At 37.0% G+C, this 16,470-nt stretch overlaps 1 protein-coding gene across 4 annotated transcripts in view; it reads left to right on the forward strand.

The window, feature by feature from the left end:
* LOC132125187 (transmembrane protein 117) overlaps positions 1 to 3,736 on the forward strand; it is a 65,337-nt gene extending 61,601 nt beyond the window's left edge. For 3 of the 4 annotated variants that reach the window (XM_059536465.1, XM_059536464.1, XM_059536466.1), the window contains exons 7-8: positions 1,838 to 1,967; positions 2,696 to 3,736. In XM_059536465.1, the coding sequence (XP_059392448.1) occupies positions 1,838 to 1,967; positions 2,696 to 3,336 (771 nt within the window). In that variant the 3' untranslated portion in view covers positions 3,337 to 3,736. Of the gene's footprint in view, positions 1 to 1,837; positions 1,968 to 2,695 lie in introns of those variants that run through there. The other variant, XR_009426863.1, reaches the window with a different exon arrangement.
* Positions 3,737 to 16,470: the final 12,734 nt, after the last annotated feature.

Here is a 16,470-nt window from a genome sequence, read left to right on the forward strand (position 1 = left end):
GCATAAACACACTCACAAACACATGCATAAACACACTCACAAACACATGCATAAACACACTCACAAAAACATGCATAAACACACTCACGAACACATGCATAAACACACTCACAAACACATGCATGAACACACTCACAAACACATGCATAAACACACTCACAAACACATGCATAAACACACTCACAAACACATGCATGAACACACTCACAAACACATGCATGAACACACTCACAAACACACTTATAAACACACTCACAAACACATGCATGAACACACTCACAAACACATGCATGAACACACTCACAAACACATGCATAAACACTCTCACAAACACATTTATAAACACATTCACAAACACATGCATAAACACACTCACAACCACATGCATGAACACACTCACAAACACTTATAAACACACTCACAAACACAAACACACTTATAAACACACTCACAACCACATGCATGAACACACTCACAAACACACTTATAAACACACTCACAAACACAAACACACTTATAAACACACTCTCAACCACATGCATGAACACACTCACAAACACACTTATAAACACACTCACAAACACAAACACATGCAAAAAACCATCTCACAAAAAAATGCATGAACACACTCACAAACACATGCATGAACACACTCACAAACACAAACACATGCAAAAAACCATCTCACAAAAAAATGCATGAACACACTCACAAACACATGCATGAACACACTCATAATGACATGCATGAACACACTCACAAACACACTTATAAACACACTCACAAACACATGCATGAACACTCACAAACACATGCATAAACACACTCACAAACACATGCATGAACACACTCAGCACATGCATAAACACATTTATAAACACACAAACATATTTATAAACACAGTCACAAACACATGCATAAACAAAATACAACAAACATACACATGCACAAACACTACACACTTAAACACACACATACACACAAGCAAACAAACACATGCACAAAATAATGCACATACAAACAAAAACAAGCAAAGACACACGCACAAACACTCTCAAAAACACTGACAAACATACACAAAAAACATGGTCAAACACACAAACAAATAAACAAAGGCGCATATATGCAAATAGATGTAATCACACACCTTCACACACAAACAGTAGTTAAGGTGTTTTGGGTAGTTGTCAGGATGCTATACAGAGCTGATGAAGTATTTTGATTCAGTTGCTAGGGTGTTTTGTGTAGATGCCTGGACGTAGTTCTTTGCTAAGTATAGTTATTTTATGTGTTACTATGCAGTTGCACAAAACAGTGTTACAACGCACAAAATAGTTTCTGAAATATCTGTTGTATTTCCTGCACAGTAGTTAATTTTATGTGCTCTTCAAATAGGTTTGCCCTTTAGATCGGGGATGGGCAGTATTGATGATACATGTATTTAAAATACATATCTTGTAGTTTGACCAGAGTTGTTGGTCGTCTATTAATGTGTATGTGTCTTCTATGCGTCCATGGCTCTTAACAGATAGAGATCGCAGGGATAAGTGAATATTTGATCTGTTAACTGGTTGCATGTGTCAGATTTAGTGCATGACTCTGGCAGAGAAAAGCTGTTGCTATATCAAACATAGTTTTAGAAAGAAACTTGATGCTCCCTCGTAAAAGTATTTTTTGTAGTACAACCCTGCTTCAGACATGCAGTACTTCATCCCACCCTCTGAAGTGTGTGCATACAGTAGCTATGTGAGGTTTGATGTGGCACTATAACGCCTGAAGGGTTTATTCATTCATTGTGTGTTCACTTACACACGTTTACTGGATCTTCCTCTTCCAGGACTGGGAGTTTCCTCATTTCATGGGCGATCTGGACATGAACCTCCCGGGTCTTTCCACCACGCAGCTAAAGATCAAACTGCCTGTCTGCAAGCGCATCTTTAAGGATGAGTACCACATCCACATCACGGGTAAATACACACACTTGTGCTTTAAGTAGGGCACGACAGCAAATACACTGTGAGCACAATTATGCCGGTGAATCAAGCAATATAGTGCTCTAAACTGTCGTTTGGGACAGGACGGATGAATTAATTCCTTACCCAAAGGGACACCCTGTCAGAATATTAGCTCGTTAGATACATCTCTTTATAATGATGTGTTTGAAGGCAGTGTTGGTAATGCATACTAATTAGTATTTGCTCATCTGTAAACGTGCGTTTATATAATGGAGTCGGTAAATCTGTCGGAAGTGTGGGAGTGAACCGCTTTGGTTTCTCTTTTCCCATCTCGCTGTGTTTTGCTCACTGTAGCGAGGCTCTTGATATCCGTCTTGGGAATAGATGATCGCTCCCTGAAGGCTTGGGGAATGGCCTTCCTGCTCAACCGTTCATAAAAGTCTTTAACCTTATTGTTTGGCACTGTGATTAAGCATTTGAGAGTAACCCCGCATGACTGCATTAACAACAAAAGCCATTAGAAAGTGACTCCCAACTCAATTATTTCTCTTTCTCAAGTAGCCGTCTGACTTGCAGATACTCTGGGATCAATTCCCAACATGCTGATGTTCTATTTTGCTATTTTCTATGTCAGGAAAATTGTTTAATGGTTGCTGCTGTGGTGTTTTGGGTAATTGATAGGATAGTCACTGGAATAAATACCAAACACACTAATCTTCTCATTTTCCCCCCTATCTCAGGGAAATGGTTTAATTATGGAATCATCTTCCTAGTCCTCATCCTGGACCTCAACATGTGGAAGAACCAGATCTTCTACAAGCCCTATGAATATGGTCAATACGTAGGTCCAGGAGAGAAGATCTACACCGTGGAGGATCCAGAGACGCTGCGCGACTTCAACCGCAGCACGTTGACCTGGGAGTGGCGCTCCACCAACATCGACCCGAGCACCAACCTCACATACGTCCAGAGAGACATGTTCCTTCACAGCCGCTACGTGGGTTCTAGTCTAGATGTCAAATGCCTGGCGTTCATCCCAAGTCTAGCAGCCTTCGTGCTCTTCGGGTTCTTCATCTGGCTGTTCGGACGCTTCCAAGCCTGCGAGACATTCCCTGAGAATCAAGACAAGAGCTACGAGCGCATCAAGCGCAAGTCTCCGTCTGATCTGGGAGTCACGCCGGAGGAAGTGCACATCACCATGAGCGAGGCCTTGAAGAGGAGTGGGACACCCATGCTGCTTCTGGTGGACACTCATCATTTCGGGTCGTCAAACAACTCCATGTCGCCGTGTTCGAACGAAACCCAGGAGACCCAACCCAGTGTAGCCATTGACAGCAGCACCCATGAGGACACAGCTGATGTTAAAAAACTGACCCCATGACTGTAGCCAAAGGTCAAATCGGCTTTCTGAGATCCTCAGTCGATTGGCGTGAGAGTCCTCGGAAAACTATCACAGACTGTACCTTGACATTTTTATTTTTATATCAAGCGATCTTGCACTGCGCACCAACGTTCTGAACCTTTTCCACGTTCTCAAGGACATTTGGTCTATGGTGCTGGATAGTAGACTTTTCTATATGCTTTTTCTTGTGCCTACATGGATGAAATGTTATCCTCACAGTGAACGCATGGCATGATGGTCATGAAAATACTTGTAATGAACACCTAAATCTGTGCCTTCATTAAAAAACCTTTGAAGGCAGTGCTGGGAAGATTATTTAAAAAACTAAAGTCTGTTACTGATTCTAAAAGAAAAAGATAGTAGCAATTAATGCAATCTATTACATTACACTTTTATGTAATATAATTAGATGACCTTTAGGATTACTTTTGATCTAACTTGTTTATCACATTGATTTAAATATGATATTCTTGTACCATATTAAAATGAAAATACAAAGAGAAAGCAAATATATTCCATTTGGTGTTATTAACAGCATGGAGTGCATTATACATTACGCTACATCAAGGTTTCCCAAACTGGGTTTTGTGAAGGAACTGATGGGGTTTGTGCATTTATTGAAAAGCTAATTATTAAATCATTAATATGTAAAATTAAAATGACAACAATTCAAATAAATCTCTTACTAAAAACTTACCTGGATGTGTCATGTGACCATTAACTGACTTCAAAGGACATGCAAAAGTTCGTAAATACAGTGGTCAAATACTGTCTTTGTGTGAATGTCTAAAATGGAAGACTTTCTGATTGTGTATAAGTGGTAGGATGTTTTAGAAAGGAAAATTTAATTTACAAATCAACAATTTATTGCTATTGTGGCAATAGTAATTAATAACAAGAGACTGTCTGAATGCAAGTATTTTAAAATGTAATCAAATTCCAAGTACTTAATTTTTGGAATCTGATTACATAATCCAGAATACATGTAATCAGCACCTACCCAGCACTGATTGTACATTACAAAAGATCGTGTCGAATCATTATCTGTTGAGCTATTTATCAGTTATTATCAGACACCAAACTGCTGTGCAACCAAATATGTTCACATGCATGTATTGGAAAATCTCATTTACATGTTTCTCGAGAAGTAGAATTATAGTGTATGGCACAGTTTTCAGTAATTTCATATTTTTAGTTTCAGCCAAAGCAAAAACTGATTCCTTTGTCTTTTATAAGTCTGTGATTTTGAAATCTTCACTGCAGTGTTTTGTTTTCCCATCATCTGTCCGTGTTGGTCCTGTGTGTTTTTCTGATGAGCAGGTGAGCCCCTCTTAAAATGTTTGGACGGTAAATATCAGATATATTTGCGTCAAACCCTGTTATCAATAAAGACCTTCTTCTGACACGCAGGTACCATGTTATTTCAGCAGTTGCATGTTATTGGTGGAAATGCTTCCAAAGTGGCGTTAGTCCCCAGTAGTTGTGGTCCAGTGTGACCTTGTTGCCAAGCAACACTCGAAGGCCGTCCTTCATCCAGATGTCAATCCGCTTCTGCAAAAAGTGGCAATCAAACCCATTTATAGGAACATTGGGTAAACAATGATTAGGCACCATTACGGGTCAAAACAATGCAAAACAATTTTATAACTAACAACACAAGGGTTAGTTATAAAAGCATTTTTCAAGTCAAGTCTGCTTTACTGTCAATTCTTGCACATGTACAGTACATGCATACAGAGAAGGTGATATATTAAAGCTTTCAGAAATCTGCATGTGGCACGTTACCGCTTCACATGTGGCCACTACAGCGTTTGTTCCAACAGAGAGGAGTGAAAACGTTTCTTTAAAGACGTTTCGGTTCATAATAGATCCTCTTTATTGCTTTTGAAGTTTGTCGACCGACTTTTCAAAGCACTGTGCTTTGACATGATTATTCTCAATCTTTTCTATACAATAGTTGTAAACCTGAAATCTTCTGGCTGTATTTGCACGGCTTTTAATCTCCACACAACACAATACATTGGCGAGGGAATCTGGAGCACGCTTGACAGTAGTTGTTGTTGTGGATGTGGCAAAGTATTTGTGTGTCATCTGACATTTGATGCTGGGAAATCTGTTCCTCACCATCCGACTGTAAGTCTGCCCCTAACTTTCAATATCTCTGATCATGGAGAGAAATTAGCTATTGATCTCTTTGCAGTGCACAGTCAGACATGCAGTACTGTATAAGCAAAGTGAGTTAAAGGGGAAAATTATACAGAAATTAACCCCTGATAACCTACAGCTGAATAGTGTAAGTAACAATCTCTGTCAGGAACAGTTCACACGTAGTTTACAATTATTAAAACAGTTGTTTCTAATGTTTCAGTCAGATTCAGACAGAACTACTATATGAATTTTAGGCATGATTGCATAACGGCTGAAAACTGTTGTGTGTTTATCAAATAAGTGAGGAAATATTTTAATAAGTGTGAAATTGCATACAAAGATACTTTTTAATGACCACATGTACAGTTGTGGCCAAAAGTTTTGAGAATTACATAAATATTGGAAATTGGAAAAGTTGCTGCATAAGTTTTTATAATAGTAATTTGTATATACTCCAGAATGTTATGAAGAGTGATCAGATGAATTGCATAGTCCTTCTTTGCCATGAAAATTTACTTAATCCCAAAAAAACCTTTCCACTGCATTTCATTGCTGTCATTAAAGGACCTGCTGAGATCATTTCAGTAATCGTCTTGTTAACTCAGGTGAGAATGTTGACGAGCACAAGGCTGGAGATCATTATGTCAGGCTGATTGGGTTAGAATGGCAGACTTGACATGTTAAAAGGAGGGTGATGCTTGAAATCATTGTTCTTCCATTGTTAACCATGGTGACCTGCAAAGAAACGCGTGCAGCCATCATTGCGTTGCATAAAAATGGCTTCACAGGCAAGGATATTGTGGCTACTAAGATTGCACCTAAATCAACAATTTATAGGATCATCAAGAACTTCAAGGAAAGAGGTTCAATTCTTGTAAAGAAGGCTTCAGGGCGTCCAAGAAAGTCCAGCAAGCGCCAGGATGGACTCCTAAAGAGGATTCAGCTGCGGGATCGGAGTGCCACCAGTGCAGAGCTTGCTCAGGAATGGCAGCAGGCAGGTGTGAGCGCATCTGAACACACAGTGAGGCCAAGACTTTTGGAAGATGGCCTGGTGTCAAGAAGGGTAGCAAAGAAGCCACTTCTCTCCAAAAAAACATCAGGGACCGATTGATCTTCTGCAGAAGGTATAGTGAATGGATTGCTGAGGACTGGGGCAAAGTCATATTCTCCAATGAAGCCCCTTTCCGATTGTTTGGGGCATCTGGAAAAAGGCTTGTCCGGAGAAGAAAAGGTGAGCGCTACCATCAGTCCTGTGTCATGCCAACAGTAAAGCATCCTGACACCATTCAGGTGTGGGGTTGCTTCTCATCCAAGGGAGTGGGCTCACTCACAATTCTGCCCAAAAACACAGCCATGAATAAAGAATGGTACCAAAACACCCTCCAACAGCAACTTCTTCCAACAATCCAACAACAGTTTGGTGAAGAACAATGCATTTTCCAGCACGATGGAGCACCGTGCCATAAGGCAAAAGTGATAACTAAGTGGCTCGGGGACCAGAAAGTTGAAATTTTGGGTCCATGGCCTGGAAACTCCCCAGATCTTAATCCCATTGAGAACTTGTGGTCAATCCTCAAGAGGCGGGTGGACAAACAAAAACCCACTAATTCTGACAAACTCCAAGAAGTGATTATGAAAGAATGGGTTGCTATCAGTCAGGATTTGGCCCAGCAAACTTTTTGAAAACTAATATTCATGTAATTCTCAAAACTTTTGGCCACGACTGTACATGCACAAATAAATATTGTAAAATAGAAATTTTAATTAATTTGTGTTTCCTGCTAGCTAAATTTCATGTAGGCTACATAAAAAAATGAATGGTTCAAATGTAACTCTTTATTCGAAGTTGATCTGCAGATATACATGGACACTATTTAAAGAAAACTGTATAGTCGTCTTACTGTATTTGTCCCTCTTAATGTGTTAAATATTTAATTTATAAATTTTTCTCATTAAACTGGCAAAACACTCCGTGTATACTTAATTTGTTCAGGGTTCTGTTTTTAGAACTCTACTGCCTTAATTGTTCAATGTTGTCATGTTTAATATATCAAAAACTAAATCTACAAAAAACATACAAAGTTCCTATCAAATGCAAATGATTTGCAATTTTCGCTCCAAAGTCCCGCAAAAGTCCCACGATACACATTTTAAAGTTACGATCTGATTTAAAAGATTCACAAAACTACTCCAAAGTTCCAATCAAATGATATGCGCTACGAAGTCCCAATCTGAATCAAAAAATTCACAAAACCACTTTTTTAAATTCAGAATATAAACCTTAATCGGACTATGATGTGAATGCAAACATGTTTTTGGATGAATGAATGATCTGGCTTGAATTTTATTTAAAGTCCCTGTAAAGTCAATTCTGAGAATTGTTTCTGAATGCATTATAAATGTTACAAATGTATTGCTGAAAAACATTAAAAAGACTGTGAACTATGTAGTAGAGTGAGACTGTTAAACAGTTTTTCACCAATTCTGTGTTCAGGATTTTTTGGGCGGGGGTTCGATGACGCACTGGAGCTGCTGAGCCATGGCCCCTCCCCTAACATTATAACCAGAGCACATTCCCATCATTTCCCCTTCTCAATCTCAAGTGATTTCACCAACGACATGTTCCTGGATCAACATTCCAATCAACCAATCAGAATAGAGATATAACTTTTCAGGAAATATCTGTTTTAGGTTTACTACAAACAGAGTTAGGTGCTTCTGCACTCTTGTTAATCAGCAATCATTTCGCACTGATTTTAGGAATGAATTATGGGTAGGGTTAGGTTTATTGGTAGGGATTGGGTTAAGTCTATATTTTGGACAATAATGTTGATCCAGGATCATGTCTTGGCAGAATCATGGCGACCGTACGAGATCACAGTCCGGAGAGACACTGACAGACACAGAATCGCTCCTCTGAATCTGTCAGGCCTCCGTCACCAGCCCCTGAGGCATGCTGGGATTGTTTCGTGTCAGCTGCTGTGTTTTCAGGATGGAGGGAAGCTTGTAAATTGGAATTCCTTCGCCGTCTGGGTCTCAACAGTGGTGACACGGCAAATCCCCACACGGAGAAAACCCAGGAGCCTCAGTAGTCTCTGCCTCTGTTCGATTGCTTTTCCAGAGATAGGAAAATGTCCATTTTTATCAAGCATGCTGCAGGGAAAGTCAGGAGAATATCACACTGTCCTTGAGACGCGTGCTAATAAGCGGTTGCATGGTTAAAACCGTTAACAGGCCGCAAAATAAATAAATAAATAAAGGACCAGTGCACAGTTTTTCTTCAACGGCAGCTGCAGACGGAAGATAACTTCAGCACGGACGGTGGGAGCTGATAAGATAGCACACACTTACTGTTTATTACTCCAATAATGGGCACTATTTTATTTTATTTTTTTGACCTCATCTGTTGGAAAAACAGCTGAGGCCTGTTGCATAAACTGCTAAGACTAGTACTACAGGTTAGTCATCACATTTTTCTTTGAATATATATCTTTAACCCAATGCATAAGGACAAAAAGGTCCATGTCAAGGTCATAAAAAATTATGATTATTGTTATTATTTGGCTCCATCTGTTGAAAAAATTAAAATAGATACAACAGAGGCCTGTTGCATAAACCGCTTAGACTAGTAGCCTACTACGGGTTAGTAACCTAAGTTTTCTTTAAAGGGGTCATATAATGCGATTTCCAAATTTTCCTTTCTCTTTGGAGTGTTACAAGCTCTTGGTGAATAAAGAAGATCTGTAAAGTTTTAAATACTTAAGGCTCAAATCCAAAGAGATATTCTTTATAAAAAGTTAAGAGTCAACCACACCCCACTAAAATGCTTACTTTAAACACGCCCCCACATCACTACATCACTGTGTGGGAAGATTTGCATAACACCACCCAGATGTTCACACAAAGAATTGAGAACCCAAATATTCAGAACAGAATATTCAGAACCCAGAACAGTCCAACCCAAATATTCAGATGTGTGCAGCGGATTTTACGGAGGATGAGGACTGTTTCCTGTGAGAGTAGATTACAAAGTCGGTGTCTGTTTCTATAAAGTGAGGCAGTTCCATCTTTGCGAGGACAGTCTGATGTTTATGACTCACAGTCTGTAAGTACGTTTACATATTTAAATAGTTTGTCACTGATGACACAAACCTGAGTTTTGAGCAGTGTAGAGTAGAGCTTGTTTGTCGTTTCTCCGATCACAAATGCAGACATGGTTTTATGTTTATGCAGCACAATACACAAATTTCTCATTTGCTTATTTCTCATTTTTATTTGTACATTAATCCCAGCATTTGCTGGTATACCATTATCAACAGAGAAGATCATTTACCGTGTTTTACACTCTTGCCTCTGCAATCACTTGCTAAGCGCATTACTAAGTTGTAAGTCGAATTCAAATGCCTTTCTGCTGCTCTTTTAAAGAACGAACTTTTTTTTTTTAGTTGAATGGGGCGGGGCTTACTGCTGTCAGTCAAACCTGCAGCCAATCAGATTCATCTGAAGCACAGCTCTGTATGCTGACATCATCACTGGACATAATGTCAGTGTGCGCGGCGGTTAATAGCGAGCAGAAGTAGTAATATCAGCTCCTGCAGGTCGTAGCATCTGTCGCAGAGGGTTTTCTCTCTGATAGTAAATTGGTCATTTAGGAGCCAGCTGGAATCAGGCTGCTGCATGCTGGGACTGCTCTGGCCGAGTGCCACGTCCAGCGAGAGGCCGCTGGAGCACGCTGGGCACAGATCCGTCCCTGACACCGGAGGAGACCCCACATTGTGCTTCTGTACTCGCTGAGGTCCCACACTTGAGAAATTACAGTGGCAACAGAATGATTCACGACCCTGAAGAGTCTTTAAGATCAGCGGATGGGTTTTCAATGTTCAGACGACACCAAATAAGACTCCCATGCCAGTAAATAAATAAATGAATAAATAAATATATGTGTGTGTGTGTGTGTGTGTCTACCATTATATATATATATATTTTTTTTTTTCTATTAAGCTACATCATTATATTGTTTTACCAATAGTATTTATTGATTTGCTTTTTTAGTATTTCATTTTGTAGTCACATTTTTATTTACTTATTTTTTTGCTTTGTTATTGTGAATAATTTTAATAAAATTGTATCTATTTCTTATTTATTTGATTCTAGTTTTATTTATTTTATTGTTTTTATTTATTTATGCATTTATTTGCTTGTTTTATTCTATTTTCATGCATTTGAATAAAAAATGTATTCTTGTATTTATTTTTTACTCATTTATTTGCCTATTTTATTGTATTTACAATAGTTTACATTTATTTTTTGTATATATTTATTTTAACATTTATTTGTTTATTTTATTCTATTTTTATTTTAATCTATGCATTTATTTATTTACTTGGTGTCTTGCTTATTTTATTTATTTTAAATCTGTTTTTATATATTTATTTACTCATTTATTTGCTTTGTTCTGTTTTTATCAAATTTTTATTCAAAATTATTATATATTGCGGTATATATATTATATAAATATTATATATTATTTATATATATATATTTTTTTTTTTTATCAAATGTTTATTTTAATCAAATGTTGATTATAATTGATGGTTGTTTGGCTGTTTTTCTTTAAGCTTTTCCCTGACTCCAGATTCAAACCCCGATCTAAAACATAGAAAACCTTTGTTTTTTTGTGTCTCAGTGCAGCTCTGATGAAATGAAATAATTTTTTCACCCAAAATGGCATTTGAAATACTTTTATTACATGGAAAAGAGCAACCATAATATTATTTAATTGTGTTTCTCAGAAGTAAACGTAAGTCAAATGGATTTGGAACGACGGAAGTGTGATTAAATGATGAATAAAGCAGAATTTTGGTCTGAAACGCTGCTTTAAACAGCATCTGATTCCTCTGAGTTCACACCATTGCGTTATGGACTCAAACTCGACTCCATGCATGAATTCTTGATCAAACGCAGCAGGCACGGGGAGGGTTTTTTGGACTCCGTCCCAAACACTGAGCACATAACCCACAGAATCGGCCCCATCAGCAGATCTGGGCCGAAAGGGAGATGCTGCTGCCAAGAAATTTGACTTTTTAGAGAGAAACAAGCAGTACATGAATGTAATCCACTCTGGAAAAACGTTTGGATGGAGGAATTGAACTGTGTGTCACATGACTGAAATTTGAAAGCATTTTATTAAAACTGCATTAGCCAACTTGTTTTCTTGGCAGATTAGTAAATCATAATTCAATAATCATATTCAAACTCTCAGTTTCTTTAGGAAGAAAGTAACAACAAATACACTGAATATTGATGTTCATTTCAGTGAAACGGTTGGGTAAGTGATATTTAATCTCTTTATACAATCTCATTTGCAACACACTTTTGTTGAATTGCACGAAAGTGAAGGTATTTTTCTCTGTGTTATGAGCAGCATTCAGTGTTGTCCTGCTGGAGGACAGAAGATACATCAGCCCACCTCTCGGATGACCTCTGACCTCCTGAAGATGGAGTCCAGGAGTGATTTAAGCAGGACACAGGTGAAGATCAGGTCCCTCTGTACGTGTGGGACGAGGATTTGTGACCCAGCGCTTCTTAAATAACACTTCTAGGATTTAATGACTTCAGTTTGTGTGCATAAAGATCAGGTGATAAATCTCCTTTATTTACTAGTTACTGGTCAAGGAATCTGACCTTTCTCTCAAGATGAACATTGTGGAGCTCCTTTTACATCTCAGATAAAACACGATAAAACATAAACACGAACAAGAACAGGTAACATCTCACACACACACTCACACGGTCAACTCTATAAAGTTGAATATATATATATATATATACACACACACACACACACAAAAATTTTCAGTTTTTAAAAAATGTTTAAACAGTCCGTTACATCATTTTGCAAACATTCTGAACATTCTAAAACCAGTAGTGACATTTAAAAACGTAAATAAAAACATAGCCAAATGCCTGTTTTTGCACCACTTTTGTTTTTTCTTTGTTGAAGTGGATCTTTATCCTCTAATAAAAATAATGAATAATCATAATTAGAGTAGCCTAATGAGACACAACACATAATCTTTTGAAAATAGGAGGATCTGCAGTCATTAAAATAAATGTAGTCATTAAAACATCCTCATTCTAATTGAGTGACTAAATTTGCAAAAGTATATTATATATCAACATACTATTGAAATGATAAATCTTTAAGTCCCCATTATGTTATTCAAATGCTATTTCTAAACATTCCCTAAACATTTTTTTTATTGTTTCTAATTTTTTTAAAACATTCCATTTGATCATTATGCAAACATTATAATAATAATAATAATAATAATAATAAAACAATATGAATAATATATTAGAGCTACTGTATCATAAGTGTCTTTTTATTATTAATATTATTATTATTATCATTGAGATTTGTTTGAGATGCAACTGTTTGAAAATCTGGAATCTGAGGGAGCAAAAAAATCTAAATATTGAGAAAATCATCTTTAAAGTTGTTCAAATGAAGTTCTTAGCAATGAATATTACTAATCAAAAATTAAGTTTTGATATATTTATGGTAGGACATTTTCAAAATATCTTCATGGAACATGATCTTTACTTAATATCCTAATGATTTTTGGCATAAAAGAGAAATATAATTTTGACTCATGCAATGTATTGTTGTCTATTGCTACAAATATGCCCCATCAAGACTGCTTTTGTGCTCCAGGTACAGATATGAAATAAATTCTAAAATAACACTGCCATGAACACAAATCTAAGCATCTCTTTGTGTTTCACAAATGAAATTCAGTTTTGGTTTTGGAGTTTAATTCCCACAAACCTTTCTTTTAATATCCATGAAACATTCATGACAGAATATAATGCATATTAATCATTAGTGACTGGAGTTTGGGAAACTGGAGGTGTTTTTCACAGAGGTGTCTCTGAAACACTTTCACGCAGGGACCTGAAGGAAAGCAGTCGTGTTTTAGAGTTACCTCAATATTCATATTATGCACTATTCAGAACATACATGAACAGAGAGCGTCTGGATTCGGCGGAGGAAGTCAGCTGCTGGTTAAGTGAAGTTTACGGGCCGAGGACCGGGCGATGTTTGAGCTGCTGGAGACATGGGAGGGAGCTAATGATGATGTTCCAGGTAGAGGAGAAGGTCATAGAAAGCCTGTTTAATTAGTGCACTCATAAGGGGGCATTAGTGGAGCAACCGCTGGGGAAATGAAAGGTCAGTGTGTCCATAAATGGAATTGGAGATATGTTATTCACCATCAGACAAGAACAAGACATATAATCATGCAAATCTAAAAAAAAAAAAAAAAACACACTGAAAGCAAATAAAAAAAAGTTTGGTGGAACCCCACCCCCCCCCAAAAAAAACATAACCAGGCGAAAGAGAAAAACTAGATTACTTACAAATAAAACAAGACTCTTCTCAATGATTAGTATGTTCTTACCTTTCATCACCCGTCTGTCTCTTTGTTTGTTTGTCATTTTTCCTGAATTTCACACATATTTCCTGTTTATTGCTTGCTCATTTGTTTATCTGTTTGTGTATTTGATCATATAACTGCGTGTCTGCCTGTATACATTTAATATACATTTAAAAAGTCAATTAAAATAATAATAAGGAATATTACGTTTTTTGTTGTTGTTGTTGTTGTTTAGTTTGGTTTATTGCAATCCATTGCATTGCATTTTATTTCTTTTTATTTTATTTGAATGCCACAACAAATCAGACTAAATAAATGAAATACATTTAAAAAAATGTATATTATATTATTAAATAATAGTAATATAAAGTATGTTATGGGCATTTTCATTGTTGTAATATTTATTTCATTTCCTTCGATTTTATTGCATTGCATTAGGTTTTATCACCACACTGAATCAGACTGAATGAATTATAATAAAACTGAATCAATTACACTTAATTAATTAAATATCAATTTAAAAAGTAATAATAATATAAATATATTATGATTATTTATATTGGTATTATTTATTATTTTATTTCCATATATTTTATTGCATTGCATTGCATTTGAATGCCATAATAAATCAGACAGAATAAATTATACAACCCGAATTCCGGAAAAGTTGGGACGTTTTTTAAATTTTAATAAAATGAAAACTAAAAGACTTTCAAATCACATGAGCCAATATTTTATTCACAATAGAACATAGATAACATAGCAAATGTTTAAACTGAGAAAGTTTACAATTTTATGCACAAAATGAGCTCATTTCTATTTTGATTTCTGCTACAGGTCTCAAAATAGTTGGGACGGGGCATGTTTACCATGGTGTAGCATCTCCTTTTCTTTTCAAAACAGTTTGAAGACGTCTGGGCATTGAGGCTATGAGTTGCTGGAGTTTTGCTGTTGGAATTTGGTCCCATTCTTGCCTTATATAGATTTCCAGCTGCTGAAGAGTTTGTGGTCGTCTTTGACGTATTTTTCGTTTAATGATGCGCCAAATGTTCTCTATAGGTGAAAGATCTGGACTGCAGGCAGGCCAGGTTAGCACCCGGACTCTTCTACGACGAAGCCATGCTGTTGTTATAGCTGCAGTATGTGATTTTGCATTGTCCTGCTGAAATAAACAAGGCCTTCCCTGAAATAGACGCTGTTTGGAGGGAAGCATATGTTGCTCTAAAACCTTTATATACCTTTCAGCATTCACAGAGCCTTCCAAAACATGCAAGCTGCCCATACCGTATGCACTTATGCACCCCCATACCATCAGAGATGCTGGCTTTTGAACTGAACGCCGATAACATGCTGGAAGGTCTCCCTCCTCTTTAGCCCGGAGGACACGGCGTCCATGATTTCCAACAAGAATGTCAAATTTGGACTCGTCTGACCATAAAACACTATTTTTAAATGAGCCTTGGCCCACAGGACACAACGGCGCGTCTGGACCATGTTCACATATGGCTTCCTTTTTGCATGATAGAGCTTTAGTTGGCATCTGCTGATGGCACGGCGGATTGTGTTTACCGACAGTGGTTTCTGAAAGTATTCCTGGGCCCATTTAGTAATGTCATTGACACAATCATGCCGATGAGTGATGCAGTGTCGTCTGAGAGCCCGAAGACCACGGGCATCCAATAAAGGTCTCCGGCCTTGTCCCTTACGCACAGAGATTTCTCCAGTTTCTCTGAATCTTTTGATGATGTTATGCACTGTAGATGATGAGATTTGCAAAGCCTTTGCAATTTGACGTTGAGGAACATTGTTTTTAAAGTTTTCCACAATTTTTTTACGCAGTCTTTCACAGATTGGAGAGCCTCTGCCCATCTTTACTTCTGAGAGACTCTGCTTCTCTAAGACAAAGCTTTTATAGCTAATCATGTTACAGACCTGATATCAATTAACTTAATTAATCACTAGATGTTCTCCCAGCTTAATCTTTTCAAAACTGCTTGCTTTTTTAGCCATTTGTTGCCCCCGTGCCAACTTTTTTGAGACCTGTAGCAGGCATTAAATTTTAAATGAGCTAATTAAGTGGATAAAAGTGTAAAATTTTTGCTACGTTATCTATGTTCTATTGTGAATAAAATATTGGCTCATGTGATTTGAAATTTTAGTTTTCATTTTATTAAAATTTAAAAAACGTCCCAACTTTTCCGGAATTCGGGTTGTAGTTAAACTGAATAAATTACACTGAATAAATTATATGCATTTATATAATAACACTAATATAAAGGTGTATATAACAGTTATTTTTAAAGTAATTTATATTGTATTTCATTATATTGCTTTGTGTTGTATTACATTTTATTGCATTTAAATGCCACAAAGAATCAGACTAGTATTAATGCACGGAACAAATCCCTTTCGGAGGAGAAATCGGTTTGTTTGCAGTCAATCATGTGATTAGAGGATCACACAAATAAATTGACATATTAGGGGAACCTAACGTGTCACTGGGGCAAATGAAGGGTCAACACATCCA

Source organism: Carassius carassius, chromosome 43 (genome assembly GCF_963082965.1).
Source record: "Carassius carassius chromosome 43, fCarCar2.1, whole genome shotgun sequence".
Taxonomy (NCBI): domain Eukaryota; kingdom Metazoa; phylum Chordata; class Actinopteri; order Cypriniformes; family Cyprinidae; genus Carassius; species Carassius carassius.